This window comes from Oncorhynchus keta, chromosome 10 (genome assembly GCF_023373465.1).
Source record: "Oncorhynchus keta strain PuntledgeMale-10-30-2019 chromosome 10, Oket_V2, whole genome shotgun sequence".
In the NCBI taxonomy this organism is placed as follows: Eukaryota; Metazoa; Chordata; class Actinopteri; order Salmoniformes; family Salmonidae; genus Oncorhynchus; species Oncorhynchus keta.
The window spans coordinates 12,848,725-12,864,370 of record NC_068430.1 but is presented as its reverse complement, the minus strand read 5'-3'; the positions used below and the strand labels follow the sequence as shown (position 1 = coordinate 12,864,370).

Sequence of the window (15,646 nt, the reverse complement as noted above, 5' to 3'; positions counted from 1 at the left end):
CCCCCCACACACACACACACACACACATTCACATTTACACACACAGACATGTACCATCCATCATCACAGGAGGTGTGGCAGTTGTATCAAAGGATAAAGGGGTCAACAACGTCTCTCACAAGTAATGAGAAATAAACCAACTCACAGGATTTGTTGTCCCTCTAATTCAAATTTTTGTGATAGATAACATTGTCAACAAATCCTTTTTCGTTAACACTTTACATTAACATTTACTTAAAATGACTTATAATGGAGTTAACAAGTTTATTGAACTGTTCAGTTCACAGATTATTTATAAAATGGTAATTAGCTGTTATACCACATTGTTATTTTGGTTCTTGCCAAATAGTGAAGTTATTTTACCAGTTAAATGTCCTGATACCTCCTGAACTTCCTGCTTCTAAACTAATGACATCACTTCTGCCCTCTGCTGCCCTCTCTGAGACAGTCAGGTCAGTCCTGTTGGCTCTTCTTCCCTCGCTCTTTCCTTCACCCCATCTCTTTCTATGTCCCTCTCTCTCCCTCTCCCTTCCTCTCTTTCTGACAAGCCAGACCAGTGGAGCAAGGCCTCCTCTCATACAGAACGGGTAAATGTTGCACATTACACTCAATTATTACTTTACGGTTTCCTCATTCTGACCTACTGACGCTTTACACTCAATTATTTATTTACTGTTTCCCCGTTCTGACCTACTGACACTTTAGGTCATAAAAATGCAATACTGTAAGAGAGAACAATTTTGAAAGAAAGAAGAGAAGCTTGTCATTTTAATTTTATTAGAAATGTGATTTTGTATTTAAAAAAATGGACATGCTCCACACACTTCATTACTTTTCAATAGGTTTTACAAATACGTAGTCAGATAGCCAGGCACTGTTTCTTTTTTGTTTACATTTTTCCCTTTTTAGATTTGTCAAGACATAAAAGCGGACATCATCAATCTATTTCATAACGTACATTAACTTGCCATTTCATTTGGTCAGCACTCACGTTATTTTATTATTTTAGTAATACAGAGGTTAATGGAAAAGCAGCGTTGAGTTCACATCACAAATGACCTCACAATATAAAATAAAATAAACTAAAGGACTGTTCAGTTTTACAGCAACCCCTTCTGATTTATTTATTCAGAGAACTGATGGCGGCTGAAAGGACTACTGGATCCTTTGGCATTTTGTCTTGAGTAGATTCCTTTCTGTAGCTTGAGGTCATATAGTATACTAGTATATCGCTGAAGCATTTTGCAAACCAGGACACAGTCTTCAGAGATAATTTATTTATTAATGAATTAGTCTACTGTCTTACCACATAAAACCACTGTTTTATCCATTATGGATATCATCTTGGGTGCATGACTACTGTGTGGCATACTCCCCTGGGGATACTTTACTCCCCATTTAATGGATTTGGATCTGTACAATTTAGCTGTACCTTTGTGTGACCGGTAGGATAGCTGCTGGAAATGGATGGGGGTCATCGATGGTATCTCACTATAGGACCTCTTGCAGCCTGAGAGACTAGTTTTCCCAAAAAATGTATTACAATCCCTACCATGGATAGTATTGGATGTTCCGTTATTGGACTCCTTTATGGGAACTTTGTAATATTTAGAATAGCCATGGGGTAGTCTTGGTGACTCGGAACAATTGGTTATCAATATTCAGTTTATCGACGACGAGATAAACTACGCCGTTCTGCAATTTCCTTTGGGAACTGATCATTCATGCCTATTTTCGTGCCAGTGAGTGAGTCTTCCATCTAGGCTTTTAACATTTTTTTTTTGTTGGGAGAATGCAAATTTGGCAATGATTGGGTGCTTATATCTCTGTCCTCTCTGTCCTAAACGGTGTACACGTTAGAGTTTGATTTTGTATCGCCTGGGATCTGTAGCTCTTCAAGACATAATTATTTCATCACACTTTCAGGATCTTCACCCTTTTTTTTACCAGATTTGCTCTCATAGATCTAGTCTGTATTTCAAGTAAGGCTCGTCTCAGAAACATGTTCTCCTTTTTAAGTTCTTTAACGTCCGTTTCAATTGTATTGACTGTACCTTTTAGCTTGTTTGTTTCTTTCTCCAATGTCGCAGCTTTTTCGTCACTGATCTCGAAGCTCCCCTTCAATTGCTTTATATCTTTCCTGACTAGTTCAAGTATGCCCAGTTTATCGTTTATCGACTTTAGCAAGTTGGTTGCTACACTTACCATTCCCATTGGTGGAAAGCATAAATCGTATGTGTCCATCAAGGAGTCTCATATTCTTTTGGGGATTGGTACTTCATGGTTACTCTCCAACATGTTTTGGTGTTGATTGTATTGGTGATATTGGTCGATACATTTCTCTAGCCTTATCATTTGTTTTGTGTTGTTATCCAGATTAAAGGTCATTGCCCATGAGAACAGTATGTGGAGTGAAGAGCTAATATTTATTTAAATTTACAGATTTTGAATATTACGTTTTTATCTTGAGGCATTCTGCACCTTTGTGTTCAGTCCACCATGACACCTCTCTATTTTTACTCAGAGACTCTTTGTTTGAGTCTGGAGTTACAGTATTAAAGTATGGGCAAAGTGGGCAGAGGACAGTGGCAGCCTTTGGTTAGCTGGTAACACAGATCAGGGCCTCACCTCACACAAAGAAACAAAGATCACTCACTAGACCTTCACCAGTTTGGAATTGACATATAATAGAAACGACACTGCAACAGAGTTTGAACGCATTCCAAATATTTTTTTTACAACACAACACAGGATGTTCAAACTGGCATGCTCAAAATCAGTAATGACCATATTATTTTTTTGTCAACATCATTATAATTTTTTGGGTCAACTCAATGAAGACAGGTAAGGCAAAAACAACCAAAATATGATGGAGTACAATTATCCTGCATTGTTGGAATGGTTTCTTTCATCCAGTATTTTCTTTTTAAACTGGAATACCTTTCAAAAGACAACAACAAAACAATTACGTAACTTAAAATCCTCCTTGAAATAAAAGACTGATTACTCTCATCCTGGTGGCTCTGCAACTTCCTGAAGCATTGAGAGCAATATCCCTTACTGTTGAGAATACTGGCGGACTACAACCTTGCATGGCATACACCTGAACAGATTCTTTCTGTTCAGAGAGAGAGAGAGAGAGAGAGAGAGAGAGAGAGAGAGAGAGAAGAGAGAGAGAGAGAGAGAGAGAGTAAAGCTGCAATGCAAACATCGAGAAGGGAGGAGAAGCCTCATCCCGCATCATATCCTCTCCGGTCTCTGCCAGGGGGGAAGTGTTGGCCTTGTCTGTCATGGCCGACAAGATGGAGCATCACCATGCAACTGTATCTGTTCTGTTGGGCCCTTGAGGGTCCCTCTCTGCATCTCTGTGTGGTCTTCTCTCTTTCCTTTATTATGACTATTCCCAGGGAAATCCTTTAGTGATCCTCACATCATGTCCATTTTCTTCCTCTATTTCCCATTTCATTCCAGTGCATAAGAACATTTTCACCCGCCATGAGGTGACCATCCAGAACAACGACGACGGCCTTCCTCTCCTAGATGACATGGTTGCTGTAGCTGATGTATGTCTGCTTTGTGGCGAAAGCTGAAAGAGAATAAGAAGCGAAAAACACAGAGAAGGCCAGCGGTACGTCACAGTTACTACAGTACTGTATACACAGGGAAAAAGAAGTAGTGTTCACCTCCTATCCTCTGTCTGTCTACTGGGTAATAAGGCTTTGACCATCCAGTTGTCTCCCCAGACCTCCACCTCCTATCCCCTGTCTGTCTACTGGGTAATAAAGGCTTTGACCATCCAGTTGTCTCCCCAGACCTCCACCTCCTATCCCCTGTCTGTCTACTGGGTAATAAAGGCTTTGACCATCCAGTTGTCTCCCCAGACCTCCACCTCCTATCCCCTGTCTCTCTACTGGGTAATAAAGGCTTTGACCATCCAGTTGTCTCCCCAGACCTCCACCTCCTATCCCCTGTCTGTCTACTGGGTAATAAGGCTTCGACCATCCAGTTGTCTCCCCAGACCTCCACCTCCTATCCCCTGTCTGTCTACTGGGTAATAAGGCTTCGACCATCCAGTTGTCTCCCCAGACCTCCACCTCCTATCCCCTGTCTGTCTACTGGGTAATAAGGCTTCGACCATCCAGTTGTCTCCCCAGACCTCCACCTCCTATCCCCTGTCTGTCTACTGGGTAATAAAGGCTTTGACCATCCAGTTGTTTCCCTCCCTTGGCTGATCCTCTAAATCCTACCGTCCATGCAACTAATGTCAGCTGGTCAGGGAGACAGGAATTTTTCAATTACATCATGCTGTGTCCACACTGGCAATGACCCTGACAATGAAAAATGGTGCTTATTTAAATACCCGTGCATTGTTTCTTTTAACCTTAATTTAACTAGGCAAGTCAGTTAAGAAAAAAATCTTATTTACGGCCGACCCCGGCCAAACCATAACATGGGCGACACTGGGTCAATTGTGCGCCGCCCAATCACGGCCATTTGTGATACAGCCTGGAATCAAACCAGGGTCTGTAGTGACGCCTGCTTGCACTGAGATGCACTGCCTTAGACCGCTGCGTCACTCGGGAGCCCCCCACTTAGATGGGATGTGGATCCAACCAGGTCTATACGGAATGGGTCTAGATGGCCCAGGACAAGGATCGGATGCTGGTTATTGAATCTCTGTCTTTACTCTTCTCATTTATTGTGTTGCTCTGTGGCTTAATGTAGCTGTTGTTTTTTTAGGATATCGGCCTATATGTCAATGTTCTGTAACGCATGTCCATGCTCAGCATCCTTATAGACATTTTTTATCAAATATTTACAACGTTGCATTCTATATAAACAGAAGTATATTGTCCACAATGTATTTTTTGGGGACAATATCCCCACATCACTGTAGTTTTGTTATTGGTGGAAGAAATATTGCAGGGGCTAAATAATCCCCAAAATACTGTAGGTCTCAGGGAACAATGAATCACATTGATATGCGTGCGTCATTAAGATTTGTCCACAAATAGGTATTCTATCTCTGTTGACATCCCGACTCAGACCTCTCTTTTCTTTTCTCTGGTAGGCAAGCCGGTCAGGTGTGTGACTCTTTTGGCCATCACCTGAGTAATTTCTGCTGAGTCAATGGTTGAAGTCATTATTTACCACAGATGTATAACGCCTGAGTCCGTCCCAGAAACCACCAAGCATTTTGATTGCTATTGAAATTAGAGTGAGATGGACTTAGACAGCGAGAATTTCAGCTGGTTCAGAAAGGCAAGTCATTTGCCTCTCAATTAATTACACATGGCTTTGAACACTTTGAACAGTGCCACAAATCTGAGCCAAACAGTGAAAAAAGGAAACGTAGATTCCTGATCACCATATTGGGCACAAAGTGTTTATCTGTGAGAATCAACTCAGTGCATTGAAATGAGAAAATAAAACATGGTTGTTGTAGACAGTGTATAACAAGAATTTAAATGGATCTAATATGTTAAATGAAACACAATAGGTCCATTGTAATAAGGTAGCTAATGTAATAGTACTGATGCCCTTCTTTGTGACCTACACACAGTGGAGAATTTGAGCATATCAGGGAATGTTTAAAGATCTCCCGCAACTCACAAACAGACTTAAAATGAAAGAAATGGCAGCCAATTTCCTAAATCCATTGAAGTGTAAAATAACAACGGCATGAGGTGGCTTGTAAATAATGAATTGGATACTGTGCTTTCTACCTTCTACCTCTTAGACCAAATTATTTATGTGATTTACAGCACCTGAAGGACTAAATTAATCTTAGAAACATTAAACACAAACACAAGGATCCACTCAGCTAATTCTAGCATGTACAGTATATAGCATAAATACTGTAAGTCTTCACCTTTTAACTCACCTTGTGTTTCCAAGCTCTCAGACAGCTCAGTCTTGGCCTCTCCATTGGGACGTAGGCTGGCCTTGGGGTTGAACTTGTTGGACATGGTGGTGGCAGTGACCATGGCCTTAAGGCTGCGTGTGCGTTTGGGCACGTTCTGCTCCGGGCGCCTGAGGATCACGTAGACCTTGGGCAAGTAGAGCATCCCCAGAGAGACAGAGGCACTCAGACTCACGGAGATGGTCAGAGTGGTGGTCTGGATGTACATCTGTAAAGTAATGTCAAGGAGATTTAGACATGAGTTAGACATATGGCTCAAAATTATTTTAAGGGTAAGGATGGGGTGAGGGTTAATGTAACCGCCATCTGGAATCTGCTGGCTGTATTCCCTGCCCAAAGGCAATAAAGAGCACTAAGTATTGACAGCTACTACCACACTCCTAGAGGTCTTCACGGATCCACCTGTACCCGAATACCCCCGCCATTTTGGACCCGTGAAGGCCTCTATTCTACATGTTCATCCCTGGTGGTTTACTATAGATGTTAATGTTCATCCCTGGTGGTTTACTGTAGATGTTAATGTTCATCCCTGGCGGTTTACTGTAGATGTTAATGTTCATCCCTGGCGGTTTACTGTAGATGTTAATGTTCATCCCTGGTGGTTTACTGTCGATGTTAATGTTCATCCCTGGTGGTTTACTGTCAATGTTAATGTTCATCCCTGGTGGTTTACTGTAGATGTTAATGTTCATCCCTGGTGGTTTACTGTCAATGTTAATGTTCATCCCTGGTGGTTTACTGTCGATGTTAATGTTCATCCCTGCTGGTTTACTGTCAATGTTAATGTTCATCCCTGGTGGTTTACTGTAGATGTTAATGTTCATCCCTGGTGGTTTACTGTAGATGTTAATGTTCATCCCTGGTGGTTTACTGTCGATGTTAATGTTCATCCCTGGTGGTTTTACTGCCTATGTTAATGTTCACGTCAAGCCTTGTTGACTACTGAGGTTTAAATACTTCTGTCAGTTTGTCCTTGGCGTATGTCATTCATGAAGAGGTGGACAAGGTTTGTGAAGGACAAAACTGATATCATTGAATACATGTCAAAGCCTTGCTCCTCACCAATGTTATTGTGTAAGAAGCTCATTTACTAGAACATATAAACCATGTATGTGGCGTATCACTATGATTAGTTACAATGCACATTAGACAAGTCAATTATTACTTAAGTTAATTTGTTGGTAGGAGGGCAGAGCACAAAGGCTAGTTTTGTTGCATTTTTTGCAGTGCTAGTTTTAACATGGAACTCACGGCAATTTCAAAACACCAGTCTATTTTGACTCCCTACATGGTACTCTATACAAAGGAAACAACCTCATGAAATATTTATCCATGGCTGAACATTGTGAATCACGGGGGAGGGCCTTGCTGATCAGCAGTCTAACTCACTCCACTTGAAGTGTTTGCTAAGCAGAGCTGTGTTAATTAGGCTAGCTTATTGAGAACATTAAAGGGGAGGGACAGGCTTGCAGGAATTGTAATGTCTACATTGTTACAAATACTGATCACCCGACCTGATCAGGGGAAAGTAATTAAAGGTTGGGATGATGTAAAATGGTATAGACCAAGGTGAATCCACAGCATGATACTGTATGACCCAACCCAAAACAAACATACATCCCAATAGTGTGTTAACCTGTAAATATTGGATTTGACTCAGAGATCACCATTATAATAAAAATCTGCTCGGTTTGATCAGACCTTTCTCTCTAGCCAGCTATCTAACCCAGAAAACCCTGCTGTTGTTTCATCAACATAGTGTACCTTCCCCAGACGTGACCCTCTGCTAGTGGGTCTGTGTTGTTATTCTCTCTCTCTCTCATAGGGGATGGTGGATGCAGGGTTGAATGAGCAGAAGCCAGCGGTGGTAGAGTCTCTCACAGACATTGACTATCCCTTTGAGCATGGTTAAGATATTAATGACACTTTGGATGGTATCAATACACCCAGTCACTACAAAGATACAGGCTTTCTTTCTAAATCAGTTGCCGGAGAGGAAGGAAACCGCTCATGGATTTCACCATGAGGCCAATGGTGACTTTAAAACAGTTACAGAGTAAGTCACGATCCCGGATCCGGGATGGGTCGCCGCAAGAAGTTAATGACTGTGATAGGAGAAAACTGAGGATGGATCAACAACGTTGTAGTTACTCCACAATACTGAACAGGGTGAAGAGAAGGTTGCCTGAACAGAATTAAAAATATTCCAGAACATGCAGCCTGTTTGCAATAAGGCACTACAATAAAACTGCAAAACATGGCAAATACAACACAACACATGACTACCACTCATATTTTCAGGCATGGTGGTGGCTGCATCATGTTATGGGTTTGCTTGTCATCAGCAAGGACTAGGGAGTTTTTTCTGTTGATAAAAATAAACGGAATAGGCTAAGCACAGGCAAAATCCTGAAGGAAAACCGAGTTCAGTTTGCTTTCCAGCAGACACTCTGAAAATCTATGGCAAGATCTAGCAATGATCAACAACCAATTTGACTGAGCTTCAAGATTTTTAATAAGAATAATGTGCAAATATTGTACAATCCAGGTGTGCAAAGCTCTTAGAGACTTACCCAGAAAGACTCACAGCTGTAATCTCTGCCAAGGGTGATTCTAACATGTGTTGACCTAGAGGTGTGAATACTTATGTAAATTTGATATTTCTGTATTTCATTATCAATACATTTGCAAAGATTTCTAAAAACGTGTTTTCACCTTGTCATTATGTTGTATTGGGTGCGTGAGTAAATACAAATATTTAATCAATTTTGAATTCAGGTTGTAACACAACAAAATGTAGAATAAGTATGAAAACCTTCTGAAGCCACTGTATTTTAGCACCATATTAACACCATGCTAGTACAATGCTTGGTTGAGTAGTTTACATCTGTAAGTCTAGAATTATCCAATGTGATTACTACTGTGTGAAGTCATTGAGTACTGATGATCATTTGACTTCTGTGATCACTTTATTGTATTTGACTGGTTCATAACTCTGGTTCAAACCCTGGTTTATAACCCTGGTTCATAACCCTAGTTCATTACCCTGGGTAATAACCCTGGTTCATAACCATGGCTCATAACCCTGGTTTATAACCCTGGTTCAACTCTTCTTCTGTCACACCCTGATCTGTGCTTGTCTCCACCCCCCTCCAGGTGTCGTGTATCTTCCCAATTATCCCCAGTGTATTTATATCTGTGTTCTCTATTTGTCTGTTGCCAGTACGTTTTGTCTATCAAGCCTACCAGCATTTTCCCCCTTGCTCCTGTTTTTTTATTTTCTTCCTATTTTCTAGTTTTCCCAGTTTTGACCATTCTGCCTGCCCTGACCCTGCGCCTTGTCTGCCATTTGATACCATGTCACACCGCCCCGGATCATTTACCTCTGCCTGCCCTGACCCTGAGACTGCCTGCCGTTCTGTACCTTTTGACTCTGATCTGGATTACTGACCTCTGCCTGCCCTGACCCTGAGACTGCCTGCCGTTCTGTACCTTTTGGACTCTGATCTGGATTACTGACCTCTGCCTGCCCTGACCCTGAGACTGCCTGCCGTTCTGTACCTTTTGACTCTGATCTGGATTACTGACCTCTGCCTGCCCTGACCCTGAGACTGCCTGCCGTTCTGTACCTTTTGGACTCTGATCTGGATTACTGACCTCTGCCTGCCCTGACCCTGAGACTGCCTGCCGTTCTGTACCTTTTGACTCTGATCTGGATTACTGACCTCTGCCTGCCCTTGACTTGTCGTTTTGCCTGCCCCTGTTCTGCTAATACACCTTTGTTACTTCAACACTGTCTGCATCTGGGTCTTCCCTAAAAAGTGATAGGTCCAGGGTTCATAACCCTAGTTCACAATCCTGGTTCACAACTCTGGTTCATAACTCTGTAACAGCTGATGTAACACTGATGTTATAAATGTGTAATTTTGTTCACCTGGAAATTTCTACAAGAGATCTTCACGGATCCACCTGTGCGTGATTACGTCCCTCCCTCCTCTCCCTTGCACTTTATCAGTTCTGGATAATAAAGTAGTAAAATAATTTACTCGGATCAGATCTGGATTTGACCAGGTCTATATGGTACGCGTCTAGTTGACCTCTAATTCCTGCTACTCTAGTAAACTGCATTGTAATTACACCCAGTTTGCATTCATCAGACATGGAGTCAACTGTAGCTGACTTTGAAGACAGGAATACTTCTATGTCCATCCCATGCATGCCATCCTCAAATGAAGCAAAACAGCTACTCACTGTTAATTATCTATGCATAGTCCCTTGACCCCAAACCACCTTGACTAACCTGTATCCCGGCACATTGACTCGGCACCAGAACCCCCTGCGTATAGCCTATTGTTATGTAATTTTAATGTGTTCCTTTTTTATTTACTTTAGTAAATATTTTCTTAACTCTATTTCTTGACCTGTATTGTTGTTTAAGGGCTTGTAAGTAAGCATTTCACATTAAGGTCTACAGATGTTATATTTGGCGTATGTGACAAATAACATAAAATCTGATTTGATTTGATTCCTCGCACGACACAACGCGGAGTGCCTGTATACAACCGTTAGCCATGGTATATTGGCCATATACCATAAACCCCTGAGGTGCCTTATTGCTCTTATAAACTAGTTTCCAACGTAATTAGAGCAGTAAAGATGAATGTTTTGTCATACCTGTGGTATACAGTCGGATATACCACAGCTGTCAACCAATCAGCATTCAGGGCTCAAACCACCCAGTTTATAATGCAGAGTTAAATATTAGAATCCGATCACTGTAGAATCTGAATATTTGGATTATGGTTTGGCATTTTAGTTTTGTTGAATAAGCCTAAAATCAACTGTCCACCATCGGACTGTGAGTGTAAATCAGAGCAAAACCAGATAAAATCAATATTCCGACTGTGACTTGGCTCAGTAGACTGGCTGGATCATTAGCCTGTACTTAGGATGGTATAGGTGCACACACCTCCCATAACTGCGTCATCGACAGTGCAGGCCCGAGCCGATGCATGCCTCAGACAGACACCACACACTGTAACACTAATGAGTGAAAGAGAGAACCATAAAAAAGGGGACTGAGCGTCGACGAGGAATGTGCTTGAACAATCTATGAACTTCCATATTGGAACAGTGCTATTGGAAGACCTGCACACATAGAACATATGACTTCTACAGACCTGCTAGTTCTGAAGACTGATGAAGAAAAAAACAACACTTTCAATGAGAAAACATGCTGGTTCTATGGTTTTATTCATAGTACAGTATGGCACATTCAAAATGACAGGATATTATTAATTTCAATGTAATTTCTATATTTTAGTCGTCGAGGGATTTCATAGCCTCGCATGGTTACTTAGAGTAGCATGGGAACATACAGTGCAGTCATATCTTATTGTATCAAAACTAACTGTGATTATAGTCTAATTAAGCCAATAACAGTTTATTGCCCTCGGGGACACTAATGTGCTGTTGCTGGAGAACGTGATTTACAAAGAGACTGCAATGTTTTGGCCTTGATTAGCTTCTTGTCCTATCCCCTACTCTCCCACTAGGAATGCACAGGTCAACAACTTCACAAACAAAGGGCTTGCATCTTGTAGCTGATGAAACCACTGTGAAATCTTAGATCGTATCCAGGCATCTGTGCGCTGTCCCATTGATCCTCATTATGTTCTATTGGGCCTCTGGGACAGCTGCTCAATGACTAATGTTGTTTATCTATGAAAAACCAACAACAACCCAAAGCAGAGTGCTCTGTCTGATTGCTCTGTCTATCGCTCTCTTTCTGCAGGTGGCGTGGTGAGAACTGTGTCTGACCCTGCATAACAGTATATGGACACATAACATCACAGCGTGTTATCTGATTCTGTTGAACTAACCTTCTCTCTTAGCAGCCCAGAGACAACAACAAAAAACAATGTCAACAGAATAATGAAAAATACATAACATAAAAGAGATGGACAGAACCACTCACCACTCACCACTCACCAGCACCATAATGGCAGCTCTTCCTAAAGTGGCGGATTGTGTTGGAATTGTGTGCATCCGTGTATTTATGGGTGCCAAGGGAAGACATGTATCACAAAAAAAATTGACCAATAAAAAAATGTAAAAACATATTGTATAGTAAATGATCCTTTGTTTCTCTGTGTTTCATCATTTCCCTTCACTCCGCAAGAGGCTGAATGTATCTCCTACCGGAGTCTCCGTACATGTAGCCCATCTATCTGATGCTGTCTGGTCAAAAAGAGTATGATAGTCTTGCCGCCTCTAGCATTTAATGCAAGGGAAGCCAATCAGTGTTGAGCTAAACTAAGTGCGGTCAACTATGAATGGTCGTGGTGCACCAAAAACAGAAGCTAGCTTGGATTTGGCCTCACAACAATTACATCACATCAATCCAAACATCATTGACAAAAAATGTTTTAATAGTTGCACCTTGTTGTGTTGTTGTCCTCCGGTTACTAGCTAGCCTCTCTAGGCTAGATGGGACTCTACCGTCCCACCTGACCAACATCCAGTGAAAGTGCAGGGCGCCAAATTCAAACTACAGAATGGTAAATATTTAACATTCTTAAAAATACACATGCAATATGTCAAAATAAAGCTTAACTTCTTGTTAATCCAGCCACGGTGTCAGATTTAAAAAATGCTTTACGGCGAAAGCAAACCATGCGATTATCTGAGGACAGCACCCCATCAAACAAATATATACAGACAATCATATTTCATCCTGCCAGGCGCAACACAAAACTCAGAAATAATTATATAATTCATGCCTTACCTTTGAAGAGCTTCTTCTGTTGGTTTTGAACAGCTCTACTTCTTCATTTCTCGAAGGAAAAACATCAACCAACTTCTAAAGGCTGTTGACATCCAGTGGAAGCGATAGGAACTGCAAGCAAGTGCCTTTGAAATCTAGATCCACATAGAAAACCCATTGAAAAGAGAGTGACCTCAACAACAACAAAAAAATCCTGGATGGTTTGTCCTTGGGGTTTCGAATGCCAAATAAGTTCTGATAAACTCACAGACATCATTCAACAGTTTTAGACACTTCAGAGTGTTTTCTATCCAGATCTTCTGGGCCTGAGTAGCAGGCAGTTTACTTTGGGCACACTTTTCATCTGGACGTGAAAATACCGACCCCTAGCCTAGAGAGGCTAGCTAGCTAAAATGGTCCCTTTCCTAAATTAGCCATGGACAGAGATAGGGATTTGGACTTGTTGTTTTACTAAATTCTCCATACTGGCCAATGATTATAATGAATTTATTACCATAAATTCATACATTGTGCCCCTGGCCTAAGAGGATGGAAGTTCAATATGTAGCTAGATGTAGTAGGCTAATGTTAACTAACTGGCTTATCGTTTCCCATGAAAAGAAGTTAGGCTAGCAAGCAAGCATTTTAGCCAGGTAGCACAGGTCAACAAAAATGTAAAGTGTGTACTGTATCACAGTGTCATAGACCGTTCTGGCAAAATGAAATAGAGGAGGATGGCATTAGTGTTGAGGGTGAGGCAACATGTTTTTCTAAAAGTAGTCAGAAAATGTCAAAAGCATTAACTTGATTGTCCATGCTGTAGGTCATGTTTGTTACATGCAATATGCTTTATGGACTTCACTGGACAGATGTTTCTCTCTGGTTTTGCGATGAAACAAATGTGTTGTTGAATTTATTCTGCCATTGTGTCTTCATATTGTCTCAGCCTTAGGGCTATATATCACGGTGGCAAGGCATATGAACAAACAGGTTATAGAGCAAACAACGCAATTATCACAACACATTTTGTATCTCTACTATTTCAATATTCTCACCTCCATTTGATTTGTACACTGCTGCTACTCGCTGTTTATTGTCTACGAATAGTCACTTCACCCCTACCTACATGTATAAATTACCTCAACTAACCTGTACCCCCACACACTGACTTACCGGTACCCCCTGTATATAGCCTTGTTATTGTTATTTTATTTTGTTTTTTATGATTTTGTACTTTAGTTTATTTGGATAATATTTTCTTAACTTTTCTTGAACTGCACTGTTGGTTAAGGGCTCATAAGTAAGCATTTCATAGTAAGGTCTACACTTGTTGTATTTGGCGCATGTGACAAATAAAGTTTGATTTAATTTGATTTGACATGGGATGTAATTGGTCATTTTTTTCCCTGGCTTGGCATCCACAGTGATTTTACCCACACACTGACAGCCTCCCACTCCCCCTGCCTGACAGACAGCCTCTGATTCCCCCTACCGGGCAGACAGCCTCTGACTCCCCCTATCTGACAGACAGCCTTCCACTCCCCCTACCTGACAGACAGCCTCTGACTCCCCCTACCTGACAGACAGCCTCTGACTCCCCCTACCTGACAGACAGCCTCTGACTCCCCCTACCTGACAGACAGCCTCCCACTCCCCCTACCTGACAGACAGCCTCCCACTCCCCCTACCTGACAGACAGCCTCCCACTCCCCCTACCTGACAGACAGCCTCTGACTCCCCCTACCTGACAGACAGCCTCCCACTCCCCCTACCTGACAGACAGCCTCCCACTCCCCCTACCTGACAGACAGCCTCCCACTCCCCCTACCTGACAGACAGCCTCCCACTCCCCCTACCTGACAGACAGCCTCCCACTCCCCCTACCTGACAGACAGCCTCCCACTCCCCCTACCTGACAGACAGCCTCTGATTTACAGCACCTCTCCAGGTGAAGCAGTGCCACATCGACATCCATATCCAGCATCATGTTCCGTGAACACACACTATAGATAGGCCAGATGTCTCCATTTAAATGATAGAGTAGGACTCCCATGGCATTTTTAACATTTCTCCTGACACACGATGACAAATGAATGAGTGTGTTTGGAGTGCCAGATGAGGGAGGCTCGCTGTAAACTGGTGGTGGGAACATATGTGGTCAATCAACAGCATTTCATTTGCTCTAAAAGACATATAATCTCCAGCCGCAAGGCTTTGTTGCATCTGTCACTCTTGATGATTATCAGGTTATTTTGTTTTGACATGTTAATTTCTTATAAAGGAACATGCTTTATGTAACAATGCAAAGAATCTGTCATGGCATTATTGTCATTGATTTGAAAATCAGGCAGTTTGTGTGTGCTGCAGCCCAGTATTATTGATTGTGGATGCCACATCCTGCATATTATAGCACAAAAGATCGTATTTAAGAACTGCTGACTAATAACATAATAATTCACCAATGAATATTACATCTCCTTGAGATTCTGTGAAGGTGTCTTTACACCACAGGCAAAGTTTCCTGTGTGAGCACGTGTATAATACTATAATACTATCTAGCTGCAGTAATACAGTTTAAAGGAAAGCAGACAGCAGTATAAGAGACCATCTCTCCGTTCCATCATGCCACTGTGTTTTCTCTCTCACCTAGCAGAGCTTTGGCCTCCTGGCAATGATGTCTCTCCTCCTCCTAATGAATAACAGTTACGCTATCTCTCCCCAAAAGCGTCTGCACTTTTTTGAGGGAAATACTAATGAATGAATGTCTAATATAATTGTGATAAGAAAAGCCACCTCCTATCTAAAACCTCTATAAGATAACGTGTTTCAAGTCTTCAAATTGAATTAGCAGGGCTGGGGATCTGAGGGATTGTAAAGGGGGATAAAATAAAAGCTTTACCATCACATTTAAGGTATTTATTCTTCCACTGTCCTGTTTAGTGATTCAAAGAACCACT

At 41.6% G+C, this 15,646-nt stretch overlaps 1 protein-coding gene across 3 annotated transcripts in view; it reads right to left on the bottom strand.

Annotated features, from left to right (window-relative positions):
• Positions 1-755: 755 nt before the first annotated feature.
• LOC118374600 (metabotropic glutamate receptor 4-like) overlaps positions 756-15,646 on the bottom strand; it is a 318,221-nt gene continuing 303,330 nt past the window's right edge. The window contains exons 10-12 of one of the 3 annotated variants that reach the window (XR_008144147.1): positions 5,873-6,131; positions 2,499-3,586; positions 756-2,347 (exon numbers count right to left, since the gene is read on the bottom strand). Coding sequence is in view for 2 of the 3 variants with exons in the window: in XM_052526507.1 (XP_052382467.1) it covers positions 3,537-3,586; positions 5,873-6,131 (309 nt within the window). In the remaining variant the exon portion in view is untranslated. Of the gene's footprint in view, positions 3,587-5,872; positions 6,132-15,646 lie in introns of all 3 variants that reach the window. The other 2 variants (XM_052526507.1, XM_052526508.1) reach the window with 2 other exon arrangements.